This window comes from Pipra filicauda, unplaced genomic scaffold (genome assembly GCF_003945595.2).
Source record: "Pipra filicauda isolate LSUMZ 115617 unplaced genomic scaffold, ASM394559v2 scaffold70_size2993248_pilon, whole genome shotgun sequence".
Lineage (NCBI taxonomy): Eukaryota > Metazoa > Chordata > Aves > Passeriformes > Pipridae > Pipra > Pipra filicauda.
The window spans coordinates 2,197,488-2,222,604 of NW_024104876.1; the positions used below are offsets into that span (position 1 = coordinate 2,197,488).

The 25,117-nt window shown below is 42.9% G+C and overlaps 1 protein-coding gene across 7 annotated transcripts in view; it reads left to right on the plus strand.

Moving 5' to 3' along the window:
• The window catches only part of CERS3 (ceramide synthase 3), a 45,094-nt gene that overhangs the window by 6,039 nt on the left and 13,938 nt on the right, over positions 1–25,117 (plus strand). Inside the window, exons 1-10 of one of the 7 annotated variants that reach the window (XM_039389152.1) lie at positions 43–122; positions 8,473–8,655; positions 10,142–10,259; positions 12,315–12,433; positions 16,071–16,128; positions 17,000–17,050; positions 17,952–18,044; positions 18,307–18,435; positions 20,280–20,386; positions 21,739–21,895. In XM_039389152.1, coding sequence (XP_039245086.1) covers positions 8,474–8,655; positions 10,142–10,259; positions 12,315–12,433; positions 16,071–16,128; positions 17,000–17,050; positions 17,952–18,044; positions 18,307–18,435; positions 20,280–20,386; positions 21,739–21,895 — 1,014 coding nt within the window. In that variant the 5' untranslated portion in view covers positions 43–122; position 8,473. Of the gene's footprint in view, positions 1–42; positions 123–1,401; positions 1,468–1,672; positions 1,923–1,945; positions 2,013–4,828; positions 6,652–8,472; positions 8,656–10,141; positions 10,260–12,314; positions 12,434–16,070; positions 16,129–16,999; positions 17,051–17,951; positions 18,045–18,306; positions 18,436–20,279; positions 20,387–21,738; positions 21,896–25,117 lie in introns of those variants that run through there. The other 6 variants (XM_027714723.2, XM_027714720.2, XM_027714719.2 and 3 more) reach the window with 6 other exon arrangements.

The following is a 25,117-nucleotide window of genomic DNA, read 5'->3' on the forward strand; positions in this document are numbered from 1 at the left end:
TTTTTTGTTTCATGTCATTTTTTTTTTTTTTTTTGCAGCATTCAAATTGAAGATACCTGAAGGTTGAGCACTATGAAAGTGCAGTGGTAATTGCCAGGGCAGTGGGCACTTTGATCAAGAGGGTATGGTTAGCTTGGCATTTACCATGTAGTATCTTTAATCTTGTAATAGCCTCCTTCATAGGTGGTGAGTGCTACCCAACAAATGCTCCTCAGAAAGGATGAACGTGTTTTCCCATTTATTTTTTTTTGGTAGCTGTCCCACACTTGCTCCAGTCAAACAAACTTGTTTTTTGCTGTTTACTGTAACAGTGAAGAAATTGTGGATTTAGGCATAAGAAAGGTGTTGCTGCCAGTTGGCTATTCCATTACTGGCACAGGATTAGCCAAGTGATATATGAATCAGCTTGCTCTAGGCTTTCCTAATTGGCAGAGGGTTCCTAAATCCTCTGCTTGGTTCACAGCAGTGGTTTGTTCAGATGTGGGAAATTATGGAGATCATTTAAAGCAACAGCAAAGCCATACTCCTTTCTGAAATAATCCTTCATGTTTAATGCTTCTCTGGTGCATCAGGTGATTGAATACTGCTCCCAGTTTTATGGAAGGACCAAAGACCTGCAGTAGCTGCAAGATACAAAACCTCAAAGAAAAAAATAAACCTGTGTGAGCAAACCCACACTTTTCTCTGGGGGGAAATAAATGAACAGGATCCAAATATTGCCTGGGTCACACATCTCCTTTCACTGCAGGCTTATAGATTGAAATGAAAGTCTCAATGTGCTCCAAAGGAGTTGTGGAAATGAAGGCCTTGGGGGGGGATACTCTCCAGAGTTATTTCCATAGACACCATCTGTGGTTTAGGAAGTCTTGGAGCCCAGACCAGTGAAGGCTGGGAGCATTATCGGTTACTGTTCCATGTTTCTTCTGTTCTTGTGCTCCCATGTCATGGGTTGATGTTTGCTGACTGCAGAGCAGGAAGAAAGGGCTAATAAGAGGTTTTCTTCTCCCTTTCCAACAATATTCTGCCCACCAGAATGCAAAGTAATGCCAACCCTCCTGAAAGCTGTTATTTAGGATTTGAAATTGTTGAGAGCTGCTGAGGGGTGACTTTCATCCTGATTCCTTAGTCATGGAATTAAAAAAAAAAAAATTAAAAATCACATAGGTTAAAGTAAAACTGATGTGTTTATATGGGATCTGTAACCAAACACTCAGTGTGTGCTTCCCTCGGAAATTCCATTTTATATCTTCTGAGGAACTGGAACACTTGTAAAACATTCAGTGGATTGAGGCTGGAAATATTGCTGAGACTGGTCAATAGGAGCAGAAATCTCTCTACCTTTATTTGAAACCCCACTCTTCATCTAATAATACCTCTAAAGGCTGTCAGAGTGAAGGGCTGCGTTCGGCGTTTCCTGCCCCCTCAGAGGCGCCGCATCCTCCCGGAGCGCGTGTGGAGCAACACAAGGTGAGACAAATTCTCATCCTGCAACAAAACACCACGTGGCTTCAAACATTTCTTCATCTCTCCGTGTTGAAAGGAGCAGCAGGGAAGGCAGGGAGGCTCTGCTGCTCCCGGGTTTCAGGAGTGGATGGGGATGACATCAGGAATTGCCCTCAGTCAGAAATCTTGAAGCGCAGCTTTGCTGGGTGGGTCTGGGAGGAATTTGAAAGGGTTCTGGAGATAGGGCGTGTTTACCTCGGTCAGAGTAGGGAGTGTGATGCCTCTTCCCTGCTAATGTGCTTATGGTCTCTTTGGCTGCAACATCATAAAGGTAGGAATTCTTTTTTCCTTTCCTTTTTTCCTGTTCTAGTAGGTTTTGTTGGGTTGGGGTTTTCCCCTCTCGTTACATCAGGCTCTGCTCTGAATTGTCAGCATGTGCTGGTATCTAACACTGTTTTATTAGAGTATATCATCTTCAGGTAAAGAATGGGGTGGCCTTAATGAGATTTATATGTTGCCACTAAGTATTCCAACCTATGAGAACTGCTTTTTGTTGGGAAAAAAAAAAGGTAATACAGGTTACAGTAGCAGTTTTGCTTTTCTACTTCTTGTATCATTATCCTGTTAAGTGCTTGTAAGAGCACTTCTTTCTGAACTGGAAGGGAGGAATATTTATTAACAAGGAAAAAGTGTTAATTAATGAAATAGATGTGATAATGTGGAAGAAAAAACGTTGAATTTAAGGTGCTTAAAAAAGGTAGCTCTAATTTTGTTCTGTAAAATGCGAAGAAAAACAAAACGTTCTTTAAGAAATTCAGTTTAACAGAGGTTTTGTTTTTTTTCTGTAAGACTTACCTGTTGAGGATCTGAAGAAGCTAGTGCTATAAATAACACATCTAAACAAGTGCCAGAAAGGGTTACTTCACAGTAATGCTACAACATTCAGCTGGAGCAGCCCCAGTCACATTTTCCTCTCACTTTTTGCAGTGTATTTCTATTTTTCACTACCTTCCTGGCTCAGCCCTTCACCTAGGGTGCCACTGCTGATGAAGAGGCTTTGCTGGTGCACATTTAACTCAAGATCTCCCTTGCATTTGTTAGGACATGAAAAGGATGTCAGAGTGGTTGAAATAATGAAAGACCAGTTCTGTTCTGGCTCCTCCTCCAGTCGGGTTTGTGGGTGGGGAGTGTCTGGGCAGGTTAAGCTGCAAAGGAAGGGGGATAACCAGGAGGAGAGCTGGGAACAGTGGAGCTCACCAGCCTTGGGGTATCTGCTGGGTCAGGGGGTGTAGAGACCATCAGTGTCCAAGTGTGTGTTATTCTTGAAAGTTCTGTTTCAGGAAGCTGCAAATAGAGTTTTCCAGAGCACAGATGCACCAGCCCTGTCCCCTTCCTGCCTTCCAAAGCCTAATTTAAAACCTTGAGTCATCCACCGATGGTGGAGAAGCCTCTGCACCCTGAGGTCTCTCTTAGTTACTCACTATTCTACTGTTTTCTCATATTTTATGGTGCTGCTGTACTTCTAATAATGCACTTATCCTGATCACTCTGTACCCCTGTGCCACTCAATTCTTCTCTGCCCTTACTTCTTACTTTAAATAAGTGCCCATGAAGAGTCACAGTTCTGGGAAAATCTCCATTATAAAACAGCACTTTAAGCTGCACTTCAGGTTTTTATTTCAAATAGAACATTGTTAAGCTACAAAAAAAAAATAATCCCTTTTGCATCTTTCCCTAATAGTAATAATTTGAAGAAAAGTGTCATAATTTAAAAGATTTTTCCCTGCATTCTGACAAGTGGTTACCAAGTTCTTAAAGCGTCAAGTGTTGTTCCTTTAGGTTTGTCCAAACTTTTCATGAATTAAGTGTCTATTAAGAACCTGTACTTTGGATAGGGTTTGGTTTTTTTCCAATGACTACTTTCATCTCAAAATTATTGTAGATATTTGAGTTATTTCACAGCTTTTTATTCCACTCTGTCCATGTTATGGATTTTTAAAGCTTAAAAGTGGACATAGTTTGCACTGTAATTGTATAGTGAGAGAACTGTATTTCACTTTCCTCAGCAGCCTACTGTCAGCTAAAACCATTTCAGCTGCTCAAAAATGATTTACCTTTAAGTAGAGACAGCATGGGAACTTTCACCCAGAAAATGATTCATTTCAAAGAAGTCTGGTTCACTTTTTTTAGTATTTTTTTTCCCTAGAGAACAGGGAAAAAAATAGAAAACTCACTTGCCACCTTAATTGAGATTTATTCAAAGTGCTGTTTTAGCCTGCTCACGGTAGTACCCGAGTTACAAGGTAATGAGAAGGAGCAGTAAAAGAAGCAAAATGCTGTAATTGCCCCATAACTGGGCACTTAAACTGTTTACAGCTGAGATTTGTACAAGTGAGGGAGTAAATGTGAAGTTAAAGGTCTTGCAGCAGTCTTAATTCAGCTGCTTTATGTGGATGGAGCTCTCCAGGGTTTCACTTCAGGGTTTCACCAGAAGAACCTCCAGGTCCAACAGCTCCTTTATTCCCGGCTGCCGCCGGTGGGATTTGTGGACTGGGGGAGATGTCAGGCTCAGGTTGTGCAGAATCCAACCGGAATCACGTTTGCACATTTGGGAAGACAACATGGGAAGGGATGGCAGCATCCATCCAACATCCTTCCTTCAGCTCTTTCCTCCCCAAACCACACGGCCCAACATGCAGGACCCACATCCGTCCACCTGTTCCATGGTGAACATGAATGTCTGTAGCAAAACACTGATCTGCTGCTAAAACTTGTGTGGTTACTCTTGGATATATTTCTGAGTCTCCAGCAAAGCCCAAAACAAAGTCATGGTATGGTGCATCTGATTTTTATTTACTCTTTTACACTTCTGTTTAGTGTTGATGATTAACAGCCCGGAACAGCTTTGCTATCTCTTGATATCTGAGAGACTTGATTTTTTTTTTTTTCCCAACAGTCACTGCAGCAGCTTTACCAGTTCTGCCAAATTATGAGTGAAATAGGAGAATTATGTTATTCTTGCTTTTTGCTGATTACATTCTTTCCCTGTTACAGCTCTGGACCCACAGAGTAGACTGATAAGATGCTTAAAAATTAAGGTTTCTTTCACTTGCACGTTCGTGTTGTTGATCCATTGTGTTTTTTCTAATTTATTCAGTAAATAAGGATAGAAAATGCTCCCAACACATCCTGCAAACCTGGCTATCACCTTCTCTTAGTCTGGCTTTGGAAATGCAGTTTTTGCACGCAAGAGCTTTTGTGCAGAGAATACAATCAAAGCTTTGGCTTTGTTTCTTTTATTAATTCCTCAGACTGCAGCAGCCAGAAATTTCACTTCAGCTCCTGAATTTGTTTTGCAAAATGCAGCCACATAGCTTTTGTCAAACCCAAATATACCCTTTTTTTTCTTTTGCTTAATGGTGTTAAAAATCAGGTTTTTGGGTTCTTTTATCCAATATATCAAGGATTCAAGAAACAGGGCTTTGAAAGAAACTTCACATTGGTACTTCCCAAGTGTGTAGGCTTTTCTTTAATTATAAAGGATGCAGTTCCTGAAGCAATCATTCCTGATTTTCCTGTTTTGCACTAACCCATTTAAAACTAGATTAGGCTACAGAGGAGATCCTTCCATAGCAAGGTGATTAGATTTCTTTACTTGGAGTATTTAATTCCTGAGATGCAGAGGAACCTCAGTTTTCTAAAATATCTTCATTTTATTGTTAGACTGAATTTTAGCCCCTTCTAGAGCAACAATTCCAGTTTTGTCAATGAATCCTGGCAGTGCTGGTGCATGGATTGGGATCTGGGAAGAGGCAGAGGTTTTTTTCAGCCTTGGCTGGGTAGAATATGAGTCACCTGCTGTTGTAATTTCTCACTCCTGATTGTTGGTGCTGCTACAAGCTCCAAGGAAAAGCTCTGAGCTCAGCACCAGCAATAGGAGGTTCAGGCTGGGTTGGCTTTAAAGCTTCTTGTTAGAGCTGGTCCCAAATGAGGCCAAGCTGGGCCTTTTCCTCCAGTGCCCATTCTTTGGAAGCAGCAGAGCAACTTGTGACACTTCATGCAAGCTAAAAAGATGAGCTGCTTTTGAAATTTGGTATCTGCAGCCTGATCCCTACCTGGAACTGGTGGCCACTGGTGTTCCCCACCTTCCAGGTGCTCCAGGAACCTCATCATGGGACCTGAAGGGAGACAGGAAAACAGCCCAACTACTTAACAGCTGCTGTTATGGAGATGGGAATATGTAAGATTTCCTGGGGAATGGCCTGATTTGCTGCAGTGAAAACATCCAATTTAAGGGTAATGAAACTTAAGAATAGGCTGCAGACAGATTTGGAATCTCATCAACAGTTTTCTAGGAGTTACTTGGACAGTGTTCACCAGGGATGGTCTGACCCCCCCTCCATGTGCCAGGCAAGTCCTGGTACAAGTACAGGATTTACAGAAGGAAGAGTTTCAGAGAACCCACCTTTCAGTGAGTCATTTGGTGTTTGTGGGGAAGGATCTCTCCTGAATCTGTGAACTCCAGAGCAGACCTCAAATCCCAGAATTCCCTTAAATTTTAAGATCAAGCTTGTGCTTATGAGCTTAGTTTAATAGTGCTATATTAACGAGTTTAAGAGGTAATATATGGTGAGGCATCCGTGTGTGGAAGGAAAACATGAGCTGGTGAGATCCCAGGAATCCAATATGAAAATATGCACTGCTGGGTTTTTCTAAGGTTTTGGGTGCATGTTCTGTCCCAACCCACCTCCCCACAATCCAACTGGGAGTGCTCTTTCCACTGTGCTGTAGCAGACTGGCCTATTTTTATTACAGTTTGTGGTAGTTTGCAGTGTACAGTCTAGTTAAAAAATATAGATATATTAGGAAGCAGAGCTGTGTAATGAGTCTCTCCCCTGGTCTTCCAGGGCAGTTTGTCTGCCAGCCTTTCTGTCTGACCCAAATGTCCTGTTTCAAAGCCCTGCTTCACTCTGATGGCGCCTGTGAGCTGTTGTTAAGGGTCTGGGAGCAGCCCCGGGATAAATCCCCACTTCCAGGAGTTTATAATCCAGCAGTAAAAACTTGCTCTAGGCTGAAACTTGGCGTATAAAGTCTGAGTGGGGGAACAACTGTGATTTCTCCCTCCTTTATTTTCGCAGTTGGTTCTACACACATGATTTATTGGGAAGGTTTTTACTGTCCCCATTTGGTGTTTAAAAAGATTAAATGGTGAGTAATTAATGGCTTAGTTCTGACTACTGGGCTTGGCCAGGAAATGGATCCACAGTGGCTGTTTGGTGGGTCCAGGTCACAGTTTCCCAGACCTGCTGCAAGGCTCCAGCTTAGTGGAAACAGAATCACAGAATGAACTGGGTCGGAAAAGACCTCTGAGATCATTGACTCCAACGTGTGACCCAACACCACCTTGTCACCCAGCCCATGGCACTGATGCCACATCCAGTCTGTCCTTAAACACCTCCAGGCGTGGTGACTCCACCCCCTCCCTGGGCAGCCCATTCCAATGGCTGATCACTCTCTCTGTAAAGAATTTCTTCCTGATGTCCAACCTAAACCTCCCCTGGTGCAGTTTAAGGCTGTGTCCTCTTGTCCTACTGCTGGTTGCCTGGCAGAAGAACCTGCCCCCCACCTGGCTCCCCCCTCCTGTCAGGGAGTTGTAGAGTGATGAGGTCTCCCCTGAGCCTCCTCCTCTCCAGGCTGAGCCCCCCCAGCTCCCTCAGCTGCTCCTCACAGGACTTCTTTGAACACACTCCAGCACCTCAGTGTCCTTCCTAAAGGCCAGCAATGGTTCATTTGGCTGTACATTAAAGTGGGATCCATTCCAGATCCGGAATGCCAGGGTGGTGCACCGAGCACCGTGTCCTGACCCAGCTCCAGGCACAACTGAAGTCCTGTGGCCCCTGCTCAGATATGGAGGGACAGGAAAAAGTCTGAACTACTGTCTGACCTCAGCATGATTTGATCTTATCACTTGATCCCCTACAAAGATATTGCTGTTCGATCTTCCAGTGGGATGCTGGGAGGAGACCTGTTTGAAATCCTCCCAGCTCAGCTGTTTCCTCATCAGATCTGTGGTTCAATGGTATCAGCTATTTCCTTATGTTTTTCCTGGTTTACAGAAAATCTTAGTATGGAAAAATTTATTTAAATTTATTATTCTCTGAAATGATAGAAAAATGGTGTATTTCAGCCTTATGGAAAACATTACTGTAACTTCTATTTTTCTTCAGTGTTAGGATGATCCTGTTTTTATAGGATATATAACATGTTTGTACTGTGAAGTCCTTACAGCTAAATGAGTGAGAACAGAAATTTCTAAATACATAATTTTGAATGCAGAGGCTAAAAATGAGACTTTTACAAGAATGAAATATTTTTGTTGAAGTGAAATCCTTTTTTTTTCCTTCCAGAACTGGTTTTAGACATTTTGTTCTGATCACAGTTAAATCATGGTACTGCCTACAATTCCCAGAAAAACTTGCTGTGCACTGTATTTTTTTTCTGCTTGTTCCTTTGCACAGGTGTCTGCAAATTCAGGATATATGGCCATTAGCATATTAAACAGTGGTAATGGAACAGCAAAATGTCCTTATTATTACAGAATTGAGTTCCCCCTGTACTTTCTCATTTCTTTTCCACTCTTCCACCCTGTTATATTTAATCTGTGAAGGCAGCCAGGGGAAGATCAGTTCTCATTAGTATTGGTGTGATAGATTATAAATTGTTATTGCAAATTTGAGCAGGTACTAAGCAGTCCAGTGTGAGTGGCTGAAATGAGACCCCAGATTACCTCCCCCCCTGCAGATTTCAAAGGCCTGCATTGGTTTATACCAACTCAGAATTCAGCTCTATTATTTCATCTTCTGCTGGGTTATGATCCCACTGAAAGAGTTTCATCTTCCTCTGTGGTTTTATTTTTTCCCCAAGCAAACTGACTTCACTGGCTCTACACAACAATATATTTTATTTCATGCATTTTCTTTTTAGTACATGAAGAATAAATTCAATTTATTTTTTTTTTTTTTAACATAGCATGGCCTACATATTAAAGACACTCAACAGCTGGTTCTGGTGGGAGAATATCTGGATGCCAATCAATTGTACATGGGCAGATTTTGTAGACCGGGATGGCCTTGTCTTTCCCAAACCACATCAGTTATATGCCACAATTCCATATGCTTTTGTATTGCTGATTATCCGATTCTTCTGTGAAAGGTAAGAGACAGAAATGCAATTTGATGCTAAGGTTAATCCTCATTAATGCTAAAAATATCTTTAGATCAATGTTCTTATGTTTTTTGAAGGAGGATTAGTTGGTGGTTTGCTAGGAAGATCTGGTACAGATAATATGGCAGGTGAAAAACTGGGAAATGTTTCCACTGTTAGGAATAGGTGGCTGTGCTCCAATCTAGAAGGAAAATATTTCTATCTCACTTTCTTAGAACAGTGTTTGGATACTTCTATCTCCTTTTGTTAGAGATACCATTAATTCTAAACTCTTAGGGTTTCCTTTCTCTCCGTTGGTGGAAGGGGGAAGGTATTTGTCTTCCCAACCAAACCTCTCCTCTGGTTTGGTGCTGCCCCAGAACATTTGTGTGAGGCTGATGGATCCCAGGTGTCCATCTGTGGCCAAGCTAAGCAGGCTGGAGGGGTCTCAAAGTTTCATGTGAACATTTTATGCAGATCTAGTAAAGCTGATTCCTTTTTTTCCCCCTCACTTTGGCACTGAAAGAGGGATTGCTTCTGCAGCTGCAATCTTAGGGGACAGGCAGGGGTTGACTCCACAGAAGATAGCTACAATTTTTTTAAGATTTGCAGTGCTTTGACTTACTTATTTGTGCCTTTTTTTGTGAGTATTTCCTTTTTTTCTATTTTTTTTTTCCCCTAAAGAATGTGATTAGTAGGTTTTTATAATTATTTCAGGATAGAATGAGGAAATTCGGAATGTCGTAAGTTGGACAGACTTAAAACAGGAGCAGATAAGATCACTCATGTTGGCAGTCTAAAGTAATTTGGATCATATGTTTCTAACCATTCCCAGTGTCTCCCGAGTAAAGGCTTGCCCAAATGTGTCTCACTGGTGTGGATAATTAGCCCACACATCTGGCTGCAGGGAATCCAGGGAAAACTGGCCCTGGCTATGAGTAATGAGGAATCAATTGCTGATATCAGCAGGGCTTTTTCAGAAAGTTCTGCCCAAGCAGAAGGGAGAAGCCCCTGGCACACCCTGCAACGGTTTGGGTTGGAAAAAGGCGGAGAAAGAGAAGCCTTCAGCCTCAGGGAATGGCCATGTGCAGGGGTGGCCCCGTGAAGTGCATTCCCAGTGACTTTGCCACCAGGGAAAGCAGCCCAGTAGCACTCCTGGAGCCCGCACGGAGAGCTCTGATCTCGTGGCACTCTCCCTTAACTGTTGCTGAACTCCAGCATGGCTCCGAAGAACACATCCTGACTTTTGTGTCCTTTCCTTCCCTTTAGTTGTATATCATTTCATGGCCACAAACTGGAGTCCCTGGGTCTGCTTTGTTGTGTAACTGCTGATGTGCCGTGGTTCCCTCTTGGGATTAGCTGTAGGGAGATCCCTTCCTCTCCCAGAGCAGATTAAATTGCATCAGATCTATTTTCTTCAGATCCTGGCATGAGAACAGCCAAGGGCTTGTAACTGTGTTGTATTTCTGAAGTTTTTTATGGTGTGTCTTTTCAGATATGTTGCCATTCCTCTGGCAAAAGCCTTGGGTATAAAGAATGTAAGACGTGTGAAGCCACAGCCTAATCCTGTTTTAGAGAGTTATTTCCGGGAGTGCTCAAGACATCCATCCCAAGTAAGGATCCTCATTCTTTTAAACTGGGTTTGCTCTTGGAAAATCCCCCTCTTACTGTTTCAATCAGCTATCAGCAATGACATCATGGGATGAGTTCCAGCTGATTGACAGATGACTTAATTTATTTGGGTTTTCGTTGCTGTTCTGCTGACACGGGTTTATGGCATCCGAAACAGAAAATACATTTAAGATGTTTAAATTTCTGGCATGCTGTTCTAGATTACACTGTTAATAATACTTCCAGTGAAGAGCAGTGTTCTATCTTTAACTCATTTCTGCCTGGAGAAAACATCAGCTGATATCTGTTGTTGGAAAGTGGTACCATGTTTATTGCAAGCAATAATGTTGGAATGCTGGCATGGAAGCCTTTTGATCCCTTACATTGCTGCACACTTACTCCAGGCTTATGTGAGAAAGAAAAGCAATCCTTCTATTACCTTGCTGTTTGTTTTGAAAATTGAACAAGGGGAAAAAAAAGAATAGCCAATGTTTGTCATCCCCAAAAATGAGGCAACTTGATTGCTGATGGGAAGTGCAGCCTCGGAACGTTCACTGACCTGACTCCAGTTCCCAAACGACTGCAGTGCTCCTACACTGGTTTGGAAAGGAAATACGTGCTTTCTAGTAATGAGGGATGTTAATAATTATTGATACATGGAACTTTGCATTCTATCTCTAACTCTGCCATTCTTTTATTGTGTCTTTTGTCTGATAATCATCAGGAATAGGTGTATTGGTGTTCACATATGAGCTCTTCTCTGTCTGGTCAAGTATCCCGGTCTCTGTTTCACCCTTTCCTTCTGCATGGGACAGTTTGACAATGGATCTCTGAAAGGAAGCACAGCATTTTATACTCATGAGTGCATGGGAAGGATCCAGGCTGCCTCCTTTGGTGTCCAGCTTGGGGATCAGTGTGCCTGGGAAAGCCTGCAGAGGCCTGGCTGGCAGTTGAGGGCATTTGGTCTCTGTTGTTTGTTGACACAAAGTTGATATTCCTGCGTGGCAAGTGGAGAGCTCCCCAGCCGGCAGGATGGGCTGGACACAGGCTGTTGGCACTCCTGCCCTCCCCAGCAGCTGAGGTGCCTTAGTAGCTCACATTCCAGAGGTTTCCCTGAGGGTAGGAGACCAACTGAACTGGACTCATCTTGGTGGAGGCACTGCTGCTGCCACCCACTATTTGGATACTGGCCTTGTGAGGAAAGAACCTCCCCAGGGATGAGCCAAACACTATCTCTGAGCCCCTGGGGGGGTCATCCCACACCTCCCACACGTGGGGATGGAGGAGAGGGAGGAAGCCCCCAGGCTCTGCTGCACGTGGGGCCCTGAGCACCCTGGAGTGCAGGAGTCAGAGCACGTGCTGGGCTGGCTGTGCAGCAGGGCTGCCTCACCTCTGAGCACATGGTGCAGAGACACTGAGCGTGGCATTCCCGTGGCACTTCCAGGCCGTGCTTCACCCCTGATTTATTTTAGGAGTTGAAGGGAGGCAGTCTGGATCCTGCTCACTGAGAGACACTGATTTGCTCTGCACCATGGAGGTGCATTGGCTTTAAGAACAGAGCTCAGGTCACCTGAATTCCAGGCCACGTTTCATCTGTGAAGCCCATTTAAATATAAACAAATAATTATTTATAATTAGGTAAGATATTAGATACAGTGTCCACACGTGTTGGTACAAGGCACTTCCCCCTCCAGCCCAACCTCTTGTCTAGCACTAAAATTTGCATCTCTGAAATCCTGACTCTCTCAGGAGCCACCAGAAAGACAGTAGCACAGTTTGTGGATCTGTGCATTTCATGCTTGCTTTATTTGTATAAATAAATAAAATATATCAATAAAGATATGTAATTTATATTTTGTATTTATATATTTATAAAAATAAATGAAATATACATATATAAATCCAGGGTTTCTGCAAGTGTTACCCAAAAATACCCCCATATAGACTTAATATTGATGATATTTTTGATATTGGGGAAGGTGTTCTGTGAACTACAAAATAAATGGAAGTGACACTGGAGTGCATCTTGTTGCTGACACTGTTCCATTTTTTTGCAGTCAGAGATTCAAGGCCTTGCCAAGAAGTGCAACTGTACTGTCCATTTGGTGGAGAAGTGGTTTAGGAGACGGCGGAACCTTGAGATCCCAACAGTCCTTCGGAAATTCCGGGAGGCTTTGTAAGAAAAGACAATGCTTTTGGTTATTATGTGCTTTACTGTTTAAAAAAAATAATAATTTGAGGTCCTCAGCTGCCTTTTAAGGGGGGACTTGTTTCCAGAAAGCTGGGCCTGCCTGATGAGGGCTTTGGTTTGTGAATGCACAAACAAGTTGAAAGGATCTGGTAGCATTTCTCCAAACAGTGATTAAAAGATTAGGTTTACTGTTTCTCCTGGGAAAAAAAAAAAACAAACTTGAAAATATTTTACAGTTTTCCTCCTCGTGGAATAATGGATTTATTTGTAGGCTCCTGCTACAAAGTGCTGGATGAAAATATGCAGGCAATAGGAAAATATTTTCCTGTCTGCCAGTAATTATAGGGAAACAAAAATGTTTACTCTGGTTTATGTATGAGCCCACGCTGTCATTTTGGGATGGTATCATGTGTACTGAAGTGAGGTCAAGAGCAGGAAAAGTGGCATCCTGAGTAAATGACAGGTGTCACAGCTTGATCATGGGACACTGTGCAAAGCAGGAGCTCAAACACAGTGATGAGTGGGCCAGTGAGAGTAATGAATATGGAAAGACTTACAAAACCTCTTGCATATGATTTTTCACACATCTGCGAGAACTTCCTCATACCTGAACGCTTTAAATGATTAAAGTGTGGTCCAAAATCTCCTGCAAATGGCAAATCCCCAAATGGATGTGGCTTTACTTGTGTAGCTCCTCCCTCTTGGGTACTGATGTTATCTGTACCCCTGTAAGACACTTCTCAAATGCTCTGTGTATTTGGGTTTTGACTGGTGTAACTACACTGGCAAAAATCCACCTAATTGTAATATTGAACTTCTGTTACTGTAGATCAGCTTAAGGACTCAGGGTTAAAAGTACAGCTGCAGAGCTCAAAGCTGAGTATCAAGATTATTTGCAGTGTGAATCAATGTATGATGATTTAGTCCCTCTGTGGGACATAAATCCAGTTGATAGAGGTGTGTCTCTCTGAAGTCTGACTTCAGTAAACTCTCCTGGCAAGCCAGTCTCCAAGGTTTATTTCTGCTGTTGTTTTGTGGATCAATTAACTTTGTTTCACAAGTGACAATAAGATTTCCTGCTATTGCTAAAAGACCTGCCTGCCATGGGTGTCTCTAGTAACATACAGCTGAAAACTGAGATTCAAACTTGCCTGGCAGCTTGAGTGAAAATGAAGCAAACAGGTTTCTCTTGTGCAATTTGGTGAACCTTCCTCTGCTCTTTGTCAGGGAATTTAATTGAATATAATTCTCTAGGCAAAAAAACGAGGGACAGAGTTATTCCACGCTAGTAGTCATTATTATCAGCATTTTGAAATTTTTGAAAGCCTACAATCTCCAGGATCATTTTTCTGAATCACAAGGAAAATCTGATGAGCCAGATCTAAACTATACTTAGGCTATTAGTGCTCCCAGTTGAGCAACACTGGGGTTTGGAAAGCCCTTTGCATGAAACTTTCCCTGCATTGAGAGACTTACTAGCCTTTAACTTCCCCTACTAAGTTCTTTGTTGTTACCTTCAGCTCAAGAGAAAAGATTCCTGAAGTTAAATCAGAAAATCTTTTGGCATGGCTGTTGTTCAGTGCTCTCCCTGGTGGCAAAGCTCAGAGTTTAAAAGGCACTTGGGTAAAATTTGGTGAATTTGGATGAGTTTTACCTTAGGTTTTGTTCACCAGATTCATAAAGAAGCTTGGCTAAATGCAAGATGAGGTAGTGCTCTGGCAGTGTGGCGGTATAATGAGTTCATCTGAAGCACTCTTTATTGCCAAGTGTGTTCAATATATGTTTGTAGGGCTGGGGACTAATGGCACAGCCTTGTAGGTGCTCTGTGCTTTGGGTCTGATTCAGAAAACCACTTTACAGCCAACACAGAATCAGTCCTGCCATATCCACTGGACCACTCACACCTCCCTTGTGTGAAACAGGAGCCACGAGGGCAGCACCAGCCCCTGTGTAAAGTCTGTCCTGTGCCACAAGGTTGTTTTTTCTAGCATGTCTTGGTTGACTCTGAGCCAGGTATTACTTGTGGGTCCCTCTCTCCCCTTCCGTTTGCTCTCCTATTTTCCTCTGAATTTTTCCTATCTGTGCTGTGGGTGTTCTGCAGAGTTATTTCCAAATGACCTGAGGAAAGATGCTTTAAAGTTGAGAAGGAAACCAAATGTTTATCACCTGTGCATCAAGTGGCAATTTTATAATTGTTTCCCGAGCTCCTTCACAGGCGTGAGACACCTCATCTTGTCTCGCCTCCGCCATCCCATGGCCTCATCCTTTGTTGTTTTTCTCATGGAATGCTGTCTCAGTCTTTGAACATCTCATTCTTCCACCTGGGATATCACCCTCCAGGTACTGTGGGGCTCAGGAAGGAGGGGCTGCTTTTACCACCCAGGTTCTCATCTCCTTCTCTCTTGTGGCACTTCATTAATGTTTGCCAGAGACCACAATCTCATTTTATACATCTCTCAATCTGTGAGTACAGTGTTCTTGAGGTGCTCTCTCCTTTTCATATTTAGGTTTTCTGGGAGGCTGCTCTCCTCTTGTTCTAGAACAAGTTCTCAGCAGGTTTGGGGCCATGTGCCTGTCCCTGTGGTCACGACCTTTCTTTGCATGTGAAGTCCTCCAGTATTTTCCTACTAATCTTGCAGAGCTCCCCGGGGGAAGGTCAGGCTTGTTCCTGCCAAGGGGAAGAGTGGAAAGGAAGGAGTTTTCCATCACCTGTAGAGGTAGGAGTGGGAACACTTGGGCTGAGGCTGCAGCCACACCCAGTCCCAGGGACAATCCCTCCCACGCAGGCTCCAGAGTCATTACAGGACTGCTGGCTCCAAGTCACAGTATCCTGCTCTGACACCTAGGAAAGCAGCACCACAGTTCACTGAGATGCACAAGAGCTTTTTCCCCTTTGCTGACAGAGCAGATCCATGGTGCAAACCTGGAAGTTTTATCTGCCTTGCTGGATATCCATGTAATCCACAGAAAGCTTAGATCAGGCTAAATTCTGGCACACCTAGTGAAAGATTGGAGTTTATAGTTAATTCAGACCTCTGTAATAATACATAAACTAATCCAGTAGTTGTTGAAGTTTCGTAAGATCCCCCTGTTGTCAACAGCTGGTGTTGAGAGATGAAGAGAAATGAACCCAGTGACTGGAACAGGTCACTGTTGGTGCACACAGTGACTGGTCAGATTGGGAAGTGTGGGCTGAGACACCTTCTGCAGTCAGGGAACTGTGGGGTGTTCTCAGTCCTGTGTGAATATTTTAGAGGGATTGATACAATGGAAAAGGTTGAGGTTATCAAACATGAATTTTTAGGGGATTTGTTACACTTGTGATCATTCTCTTAATCAGATCATGCCTGGCTGGAAAATTACAGCTGTCATCACAATCCAAATATCTGTGTTGTGATCATGTAAAAGAATTTGCTACCTTAGCAATTAGTCAAAGCTTAAGTATTTAAATATTAATAATTCAGATACAGTTAATGTGTGACAACCCTTGATGTAGAGCATGAGGCCACATTTATGTGAAGATTGTCTGTGATATACAATGATTTGCAGTAATCCTGGCTCAGTACAATATCTATACAAAATGTAATGTTTTGTTTCTATTTTTTTCACTTTAATTTTGCAGCTGGCGTTTCTCATTCTATCTGACATCCTCCATTGTTGGATTTATATTTCTGTATGATGTAAGTTAACTCTCTGAAAGATTGATACCATCTTTTTAACAAAATAAGGACTGATTTCTAGATTTCCTTGAAGCCCATTGAAAGAGTCAGTGATTTCAGTGGCTCTGTGTGTTCACATCCTTGGTGTGCATAATCTAGAGGATGGGCTGCAGTATGCACTGAGATTTAATTTTTAAATTAACTTTTGACCTTCTGTGATAAAGGAATTTATGAGTAATCAGTATTTGTAAGGCAAGTTTTAAGAAGTCACGCAGATGGTTTTACAACACGCCTTGTTAACACCTACAAACGCATCACAGGGCCTTGTTTTCCTCAGAGGAGGCCATAAACCCTCTCTTCTGGCAGCATTTTTGGGGGTCACAGCTATTTATTGAGGTGTTGCTGCTGAGTCAGAAGTTGGGAATAACAGGGAGAGTGCTGCTTGTAAGCGTGTGAGCCCTGCCTGGGGTGTCATTAATGCTTCCCCTGAGCAGCGGAACAGATCCCGGCGTGTCCACGTTCGTCTGGCTCCTCTCCCCAAACACTGTTTATCATCATGAACCAGTGGAGTGTGTGACTGGTAAACACAGCAAATTCAATCACTGTGGCAACATATCTTGAGTAATTGCAGTAATAAAACACACACCCACTGCTTTGGATGATGAAATGATGAACTGGAACATTTCAGGTGTCCTGAAAGGAAGCCAGAAACCTGGGACCAATATAATAAATCTGAGATGTGAGATCCCTCTGGAAACTGGTGGAGAACAGTTATCAGGATTGCAGCTTCTTAGCCTGCTCCACTTGGGGAAATTTTAAGCAGTGAAGGCTGTGAGTTAAGATGGTGATTGTTGCTGAGCTGAGCAGACTCTGAATCCTGTGTCTTCCCCAGAAACCCTGGTTTTACGACATCTGGCAGACGTGGGTTGGATACCCGTTTCAGGTGAGCTTTTTGGGATCTGGCCATCGGCCTCCAGGCATTCCCGGTATTTCCCCATTGCCCCTTCCAATCTGCAGCAGCCTTTTCCCTGCCAACAGGCACCACCTGAAGAGGTGTGGCACCAGAGCCTCTTGCCTTGTTTTTGGGAAGTCCTGCTGACTGTTCCAGGGCTTCCCTGGCATCTGCCCATGCTGCAACTCACCCCTCCAGCCAGGCCACGGTTATTTCCACCCACCCCAGGATACCAGTTGCACACTGGAGATGTTATGGGTGCTCTCAGTTTCAGTGTAGAACCCCTGCACTGCTCCAGGCCCTGCAATCCTTCAGGGCACTCTTATTTTTATAAATCTTCTTATCCCTGTCCTAGGCAGGGGCCAGGAACAAAAGGAATCCTGCCTCCCAGCTGAGTTTTTCCCAGCTCCTTGTACACACCTGCCACTTGGGCAATGTCTTGACCCAAGGGAGCAGCCAAGCCCAGCATTCTGCCAGCAAATCCATGAGATTTAAGCATAAATAACTGACATTTCACATGTGGGAAGTGTGACTATTTAATATGTTAATTGTTCACCAAAATGGAGGGGGTTTATTTGCAGTTGTTTGTAATTAAATGCAGAAGGACTCTGTATGTACTTCTCTGACAAAAACGTGGAGAAAAGCATGTTAAAATTCAGAGGTGGGGGAGGAACTGCAGAAATTGTGATTTTGGGCTGAGCAAAGGTTAAAATATTTGGCTCCCAGAACATCCTTCTTAATGAAGCCCAGAACAGGGATTCAGTTGAGTTTAATTTTTTAAGCAAGACTCAGCAGAGGAGCAGGAGAAGTCAGGGAAGGAAAAAAGAAGTAATTTCACTTGGCATTTACTGTTTGCTGTTCTCAGAGTTAACTGTGCTTGTCTTCATTACAGACCCTGCTGCCATCCCAGTACTGGTACTACATGGCTGAGATCGGGTTTTACTGGTCTCTCTTATTTACCCTTGGGATTGACATCAAAAGGAAGGCAAGTGGTCGTGCTTCTTTGTAGCTGAAACCTCCCTTTCCATGAGCAGAGAGAAAGTGTTTGCGAGGAAAATCCCCGCCTGGGTCCTGGATGAGGTGCAGCCACATGAGGGCAGCATCAGTCTGTGCCTGGCACCCCCGCACACACATCCAGGATTCCTGCTGCCAGGGCATCCCTCAGGGGCCGACGAGACGCTCAAGGGCTGTATTTGCTTGGCTTTACCTCTTCTTCTTTTTTTTTTTTTCTTGCCTCTCCCCGACAGGATTTCATGGCTCACGTTGTCCATCACTTGGCAGCCATCGGGTTGATGAGTGGCTCTTGGTGTGGCAACTACGTGCGCCTCGGGACTCTGGTGATCTTTGTGCACGACACTGCAGATTTCTGGCTCGAGGTAACTCTGCTCTCCACCTTTTTTTTTGGCTTGAGTTTCGGTTTTTGGTTTGGTTTGGTTGGGATTTTTTTTTTTTGGTTGTTGCTCAGGTTATTTTCAGTGACATTTTAATCTTTTTTGCCAAAAGTTCCGTACGATCCCTTCCTGACACGGATTCACGGATTTTGGCTTGTAAGATAAAAAAGAGCTTCTAGATAATTTGATATTCTGCTGCAGAATCCATTATGAGAAAAGAGCAGAAGAGAAATCCTTCAGTACAGAACAGGGACTGGAAGTACAGCTGATTCCCTGGGTTGTTCTTGTTTCACTGTTAAAATTAGACCAGGATAATCACAGAATCAGTTGGGTTGGAAAAGATCTCCAAGATTGAGTCCAACCTTTGATCAATCACCACCTTGTCAGCTAAACCAGAGCACTGAGTGCCACATCCAGTTGGTCCTTGAACAGATCCAGGGCTGGGGACTCCACCACCTCCCTGGTGATGGAAGGGACTCCTCTACCTCTCTACAAATTTAGCAGCCAAAATTTTGCCTAATTCTCCTATGATTCTATGACTCTCCAAATTGGCTTTACTGCTGTCATCATGCACCCCCCTGTGTTGAGCCAAGGGTACCTCTGCATTAAACACTTAAGGCTGGAGACACTCAAGCTGTCCCTGAACAAGATATCACAGGTACCTACTGGCAGAAAAGAAGTTTCTTCCCCTGTGCTGAAGGAGAAGTCCCTTCCTTGAACCTAAATATCAATGTTTAGAAGTGTTTAAGTGTTCAGTTCTGCACTGTGGTCATACAGACTTGCTGCTAGGTTTCTTGAAAGACAAACACAAATTATGTTTCCTTCAATAGAGTTTTCTTGAGTTTATAACATGGGGATTGAGAGCACAGTTTCATCACCTGTTTTGGTGGCAGTGCCTAAAAGCAGCCCTTTTAGTTTATTATTTATCACTGTCCATTTTTGCTCCTCGTACTCAGTCTGTTATATTGGACCAAGTAATTGTGGGGTCATAAAGTTGGGATTGGTCCAGATTAAACAAGTTTTTTTGTTGAGTTACCTCTAATCTTGAATTTCTCTGTGTTCCAATTAACTGAGGGCCCTACAGACATTTGAGCTGGAAACTGGTAGGACAGCACTTGGATGGAAACTGAAGTTGAGTACCAGCATGACTTAATCCTGCCACTCAAAAAAAGAAGGGGAAAAAATAATTAATCAAAGTGCTTGTTTAAAACTTAGGCTTGGCACCTGAGGCTTTGCTCACACTTGAGAACAGCTGTTCTGCTCAGCCGTGCCCAAGGTGGTTCCTAATGGAACATGCAGAGCTCTGTAGGGTTCATTGAGGGGAGAAGCAGCAATTACAACCTTTCTGAGTGGGATAGAGACCAGCACTAAGATCTCCTGCTCTCAAAAAGGAGAAAACAGAAGCTGAATTAGGCCCAGAGGAGGGTCAGTAACAGGCATGTACCAGAACACCTGTGTGAGAGGGGCCACCACCACTCCTGAGCAGCTTCTCTTGGACTCAGCCTGTCTGGAGTCTGGTAGAAAAATGAGGAATTACCTCTGCTGGCAAGAGCACTTTGTGTTTCCACAACACTTGGATATTCTGGTTGGAGAGCTGCTCTTTAGGCCTTTGATACAGAGTCCTTTCCTTTAGGATGAAAGGAGAAATATAAACAAAGCATCTGTTCTGATGCTGCTTTATTAGGTACCAGTAACATGCTTGTTTTACATGTCAAACTGGGAGGAGATTTTCTTCCTGCTTAGGTGGAAGATGAGTCTTTATTTATGAAAGCACAGAATTTATATCAGAGAATATTTACAATACATTTGGTGGTTTCTATTCTCTGCAGGCAGCCAAAATGTTTAATTATGCTCACTGGGAGAAAACCTGCAATATACTCTTTATCATCTTCTCTATCGCATTCTTCATCACCAGGATCATCCTGTTCCCCTTCTGGTAAGCAACATTTAGTGGAGTCACAGGCTTTTACTTCATTCCCACTTCCCCTGAGAGGTTACTGTTGGTTGGGATGGGAAAAGGCAAGGAATGGATTGGACTTTAAAGAGCAGAAGCAGAATTGTCATTATTGTTGGCTACTAAGGGATAGCAAGAAGAGTTGACAGAAACTGTCATTTTCTTTAAAAGTTCTTAAGTGAAAATAGTCTTAAAGGAGCCTCTTGAAGATCTGCTAACCTAAATAAAGGCTTTTATGTATTATTTAACTTGTTGTAAATCGTAGTTAAATGCTATGAGCTCCTGCATTTTCAAGGGGGTTGAGCTACTTAACCAGGAGAAATCATTTTCCCTTTCATTCCACCCCTCCTGCTGCAGCTGCAAAGTCAGAGTATGTGACTGTAGTTCAATTTTTGTAGAATCTTCTTTCTGCTCCCCAGTTCTGGGGTGGTGCCTCACCTCACTCACCCACGCGAGGAGCACTCTGAGGAGTGAAGGTGAACCAATTAATTCATGAAGTCAACACAAATAAATCTTAACTTGCTAAATACTTGGATGCCTTTGGAGTGCCATAATTTAATCTGCTTTGGAGTATCCACATGGGTGCTTACTGTGCTTGGTGTGTTTAGCTATTAAAAGTGTTTAATGTGTTTCACATTCACAGCCCTAATTTGCCTTCGTGCCCCTCCCTGCACGTGGACAAACCCTTAGAGGCTCAAGCTGCTTAAATTAAGGGTTCTGAACACTGATCAACACAAGGCTTTAATTTCCTGTAGTATTTTCCTTCAGAAAGGCTGATGTCTTTCACTTTATTGTGATTTTCTGATTAACTGTACAAGTGATCTCCAATCATTTTGCTTCACTGAGTTTCTTGTTCTACAGTTCTTGAGCTCAGAAGCAAAACATGAGATTAAAGGGACTCAAAAAGCCCCAAATAATATGGAAGTAGTGAAGTCTGAAGATGGACAAAACATATGTTAATTAACAAAAAGCCCTGTAGCAAATCCTGTAGGATTTTCTCTGGAGTGTGGATTTCAGATTAGGGAGAATTTACATTAAAAAAGGCCTAGACAAGCTCTGAGTTGCACAGTATCCAGACCACACAGAGATGAAGATCTAAAAAACAGGGCTTTTTTTCTAACCTCATTTAGAATACTTTCATGCCAGACTCAGATTTCTCATCTTCTGAAGTCTGTATTTCAGTGGAGATGCATAATCTAGTTAAGACAGATCTCGTTAATTAATCTGCCATTTTTGCAGAGCTTTTTAATATTACTCAGTTGGGACTGTGACATTAGAAATAAGTGTAAATAGAGAAGAAATCTTGCACTGTAACAGTGACCTTTGTTTTTTAGGATTCTTCGTGCCACACTCTATCTGCCAACCTACTATTCCACGACTCCTGTCATAGCCTATTTTTTATTCAATGGGATGCTGTTGACCCTCCAAGGCCTGCATTTATACTGGGGTTACTTAATCTACAAGATTTTGAAAAGGTTCGTTTTCCTAAAGGTAAGAAATTTCTCTTCTTCATAAAGATGTGTGAAGTATCAAACAGATTATAATACTTCCAATAGATTAACTTGGAATTTATTAATGTTTTCCTGAACTTTCAAGTCGGCATTTTTTATGGGGATCTGCAAAGTATAGAGATGTTCAAATGTGCTTTGTCCCTTTCACTGTCAGACCTCAAGTCATAGGTCAGAATATCAAAACCTCAACTAGAACCTTTTTTTTTTGTCTGTATCTGATGTTTTGCACTGATAGTAAATGAGAAATGAGCTCCCCTCAGAACTGAAGCCCAAAGGTGGTGCAGAACTCTTTAGGAATTCCTGTGTTCCAAGTGAAAGGAATCTTTTGTCACTGGACTTTGTAGGAATGTACCAAAACAAAGGAGAGGAGAGATGAGAGATGAGATCTTTGACTACAAGTTTTCTGCAGTAGTTAAAGTTCCTCAGGTTTGTCTAAATCTGAGGTCAACTAAACTTGAGCACTGGTTTTGGATTAAGAAAACCATACGAAGCTGAACTAGTATTATATTATGGCACAATTAAATACTGTGCTATTCAGCTGGAGCAGAGAAACAGTGCAAGTATGCTGCTGCATAATCTGCTTTGACCTTGGAGAGAAAACTCATGTGGGAAAAACCTCTAAAGAAAACTGCCATTTATGTCTTGTTTGATTGCCTGAGGTAGTAACATTTTTCTTGTGCCATGAAGTGGCAGTGGGGTGCAGTGTAGGTAAAACACTGAGCAAAAAACATTAAAGAGAAGGACTTGGGAGAATGTCTCTAAGACTTGGGATAAGCATTGACAAGTATCTTTTTCTAGTTAAGATGAAACTTAAATCATGCTGCTGAAAAATGGTATTTCTTTTGAGGCTCAAGAAGCAAAAGTTACTTTAACTGACTCTGTCCTTTTATCTGAAGCAGTTAATGCTGTGAAGAATCTGAAGGAAATAGAAATATTACTGTCTCCTGTATTTAATTGTTGGTTTACTGCTAACAGAAACCATCTTATAATTATTGGATTCTATAAGATCTCATGCAAATAAACAGCTGGGTATCACAGGGAGACCCAATGTCTGCCCTGGAAGAAAACTGCAGTTCCAAACTCAGCAAACAGCTGCACATAAGGGACAAATCTGTGGAAGGAATGGTTTGGGTCATTCTGCTGCTAAAACAAGCTTCTCTGTTCTCTTAGACACTGAAAAGCTTGTAAATTTTACATGTCATTTACCTCTGTTTGACTAATTACAAAATTATTTCTGGCCTGACTTATGGAGTGTGAAAGGGATTTACTTCTTGTTTTCTTTTGTGATGTTGGCCGTGTCTCTGTGCTGTTCTTGCTCAACCCCTCTGATGAAATGGAGAGACATCCCCCTGCCCTGCAGCAGAGCTCTCCATCCATGCTGCTTGAGGTTCTGAGAGTGCACAGAGGTGGCACAGAGGACATGGCCAGCCCAGCTATATAAGGCCACCCTGCCCTGCTCGTGTGCCTTTGTCAGGGGCAGAGATGTTTCATTTCCACATCGGAGCTTTGTCGCGTCCGTCACTGCTGAAAAATGGGAAAGCACCAAGCCTGCATCCCTACCACGGATTTCTGATTCCTTATACAGCTCTCTGAGAAGAAGGCTTTCCAAATAACATTTTTACAGTGGTAGCAGCAGCAGCCTGAGCCCTTTTCAGTCTGGATGACTTCAGCTGGCTTGCATGTGCAGCCTGTTTTCCATAGCGGTGGCAAACTTGGCTGTGAAAGCAGCCGGTGCCTCCAGAGCTGGAAAGGGAACGTTGACAAGAATGGTGTTGGCAAGGCAGTGTTTTTATACCAACATCTTTGTTAGAGACACACTCCACACAAATAGCTGCTGCTATTTTAGGGAAATACCAGTAGACCATCATCCTTGTGTCAGAAGGGGTTTGTCTCTCTGCCCGAGGCTCTTAAGTTTTCATTCAGAAAACAGGCAATTTTTGGTGTTTTTCTTGAAGCAACAGTTTTAGCTCCTTCAGATGGAAAAATGAAGTCATGGTGGAACTGGGAATAGAGGCTCATGTTGTTGTTTAACTGAAGGAAGCTCAGAGCAGAGGAGGGTGTAAGGAATTTTTTCAGTGCCCTCTGTGCCTTGAGCCACCCTGGGGTTTTGGGGTCACTGCAGCCTCGAGGGTCGGTTCCTCCATGCAGGAGGAGATGGCTCTTGGCTGAGACTGGCTGCTCAGAAGCTCTTCATCTCAGATGTCACCTCCTCTCTGCACCAGTGAAGGGCACAGTTATCCTCAGTCCTCTGGGATAGCTCAGCTGACTGATTTGCTTCAGCAAAAAGGAACTCGGACCACAAATCTTGTGGTTTTTCTCCTCCCAAACGCTGCAGCCAGAGATGAATGAGAATGAGGGAAAAGGGAAGAAGGGAGATGATCTTACTCTGTCCATCTGTGTCCTGTTTCCTCAGCCATGGGGGTCTTTGGTGGCACAGAGCAGCACTGGTGGTCTCCATGCTCACAGCACTGGTGCCACCTTTCCCTTGGCCCAGTCCTCCAGGAATTCCCCCCTAACAAGGGGGAATTCTGCACCCACAAGCTGAGCTGCACTCAGCTACTTCACATTAAGCAGCTCTTTATTTTCCATGGTGGCAAACTTGAGGGTGCAAGAAAACTAAATTTTTCAAATCCGTTATTCTTACTTCTGAAAAACATAAAATATTCCCTAAATGCCCTTTCCCATATGACATTTGTGACCCTGTGGATGAGTGAGGCATGCAGGAAAATCCCCTCAAGGTCGGACCTGTAGCCGTGTATCAGTTGTGCTGTGAGAGGAAGGAGAATATCCTTCAGAGCAATTTCCTTTCAAGTTGGGTCAGGCAATTGCAACGTTTGCTGCCATCTTGATGTCCAAGGCCTTTTTGTTGCTAGGAAACTCCCCGTGTTTCTGTAATATTGTTCAATTACATGGTTAAATTACCCACTTGTATCGAGTTTCAAGCACCACTGAAACATGTCTAGTCATCATGTCTGCACATATGAGAATATTTTAGGAAAATTGAAAAAACATACAGAGGAGTATGTACATGTGCACTGATTTAAACCATCTCGCCAGGAAAATCCCATGGAGATCTAACATTTTATTTCCAAGGTCACAAAGAGGGGGTGAATGACAGCAGCTTATAGCTACGTTATTATGGCAAATTAAGATGTAAAATATATGTTAAACTCATTACACACTGAGTTAAGGTTTTGAGACT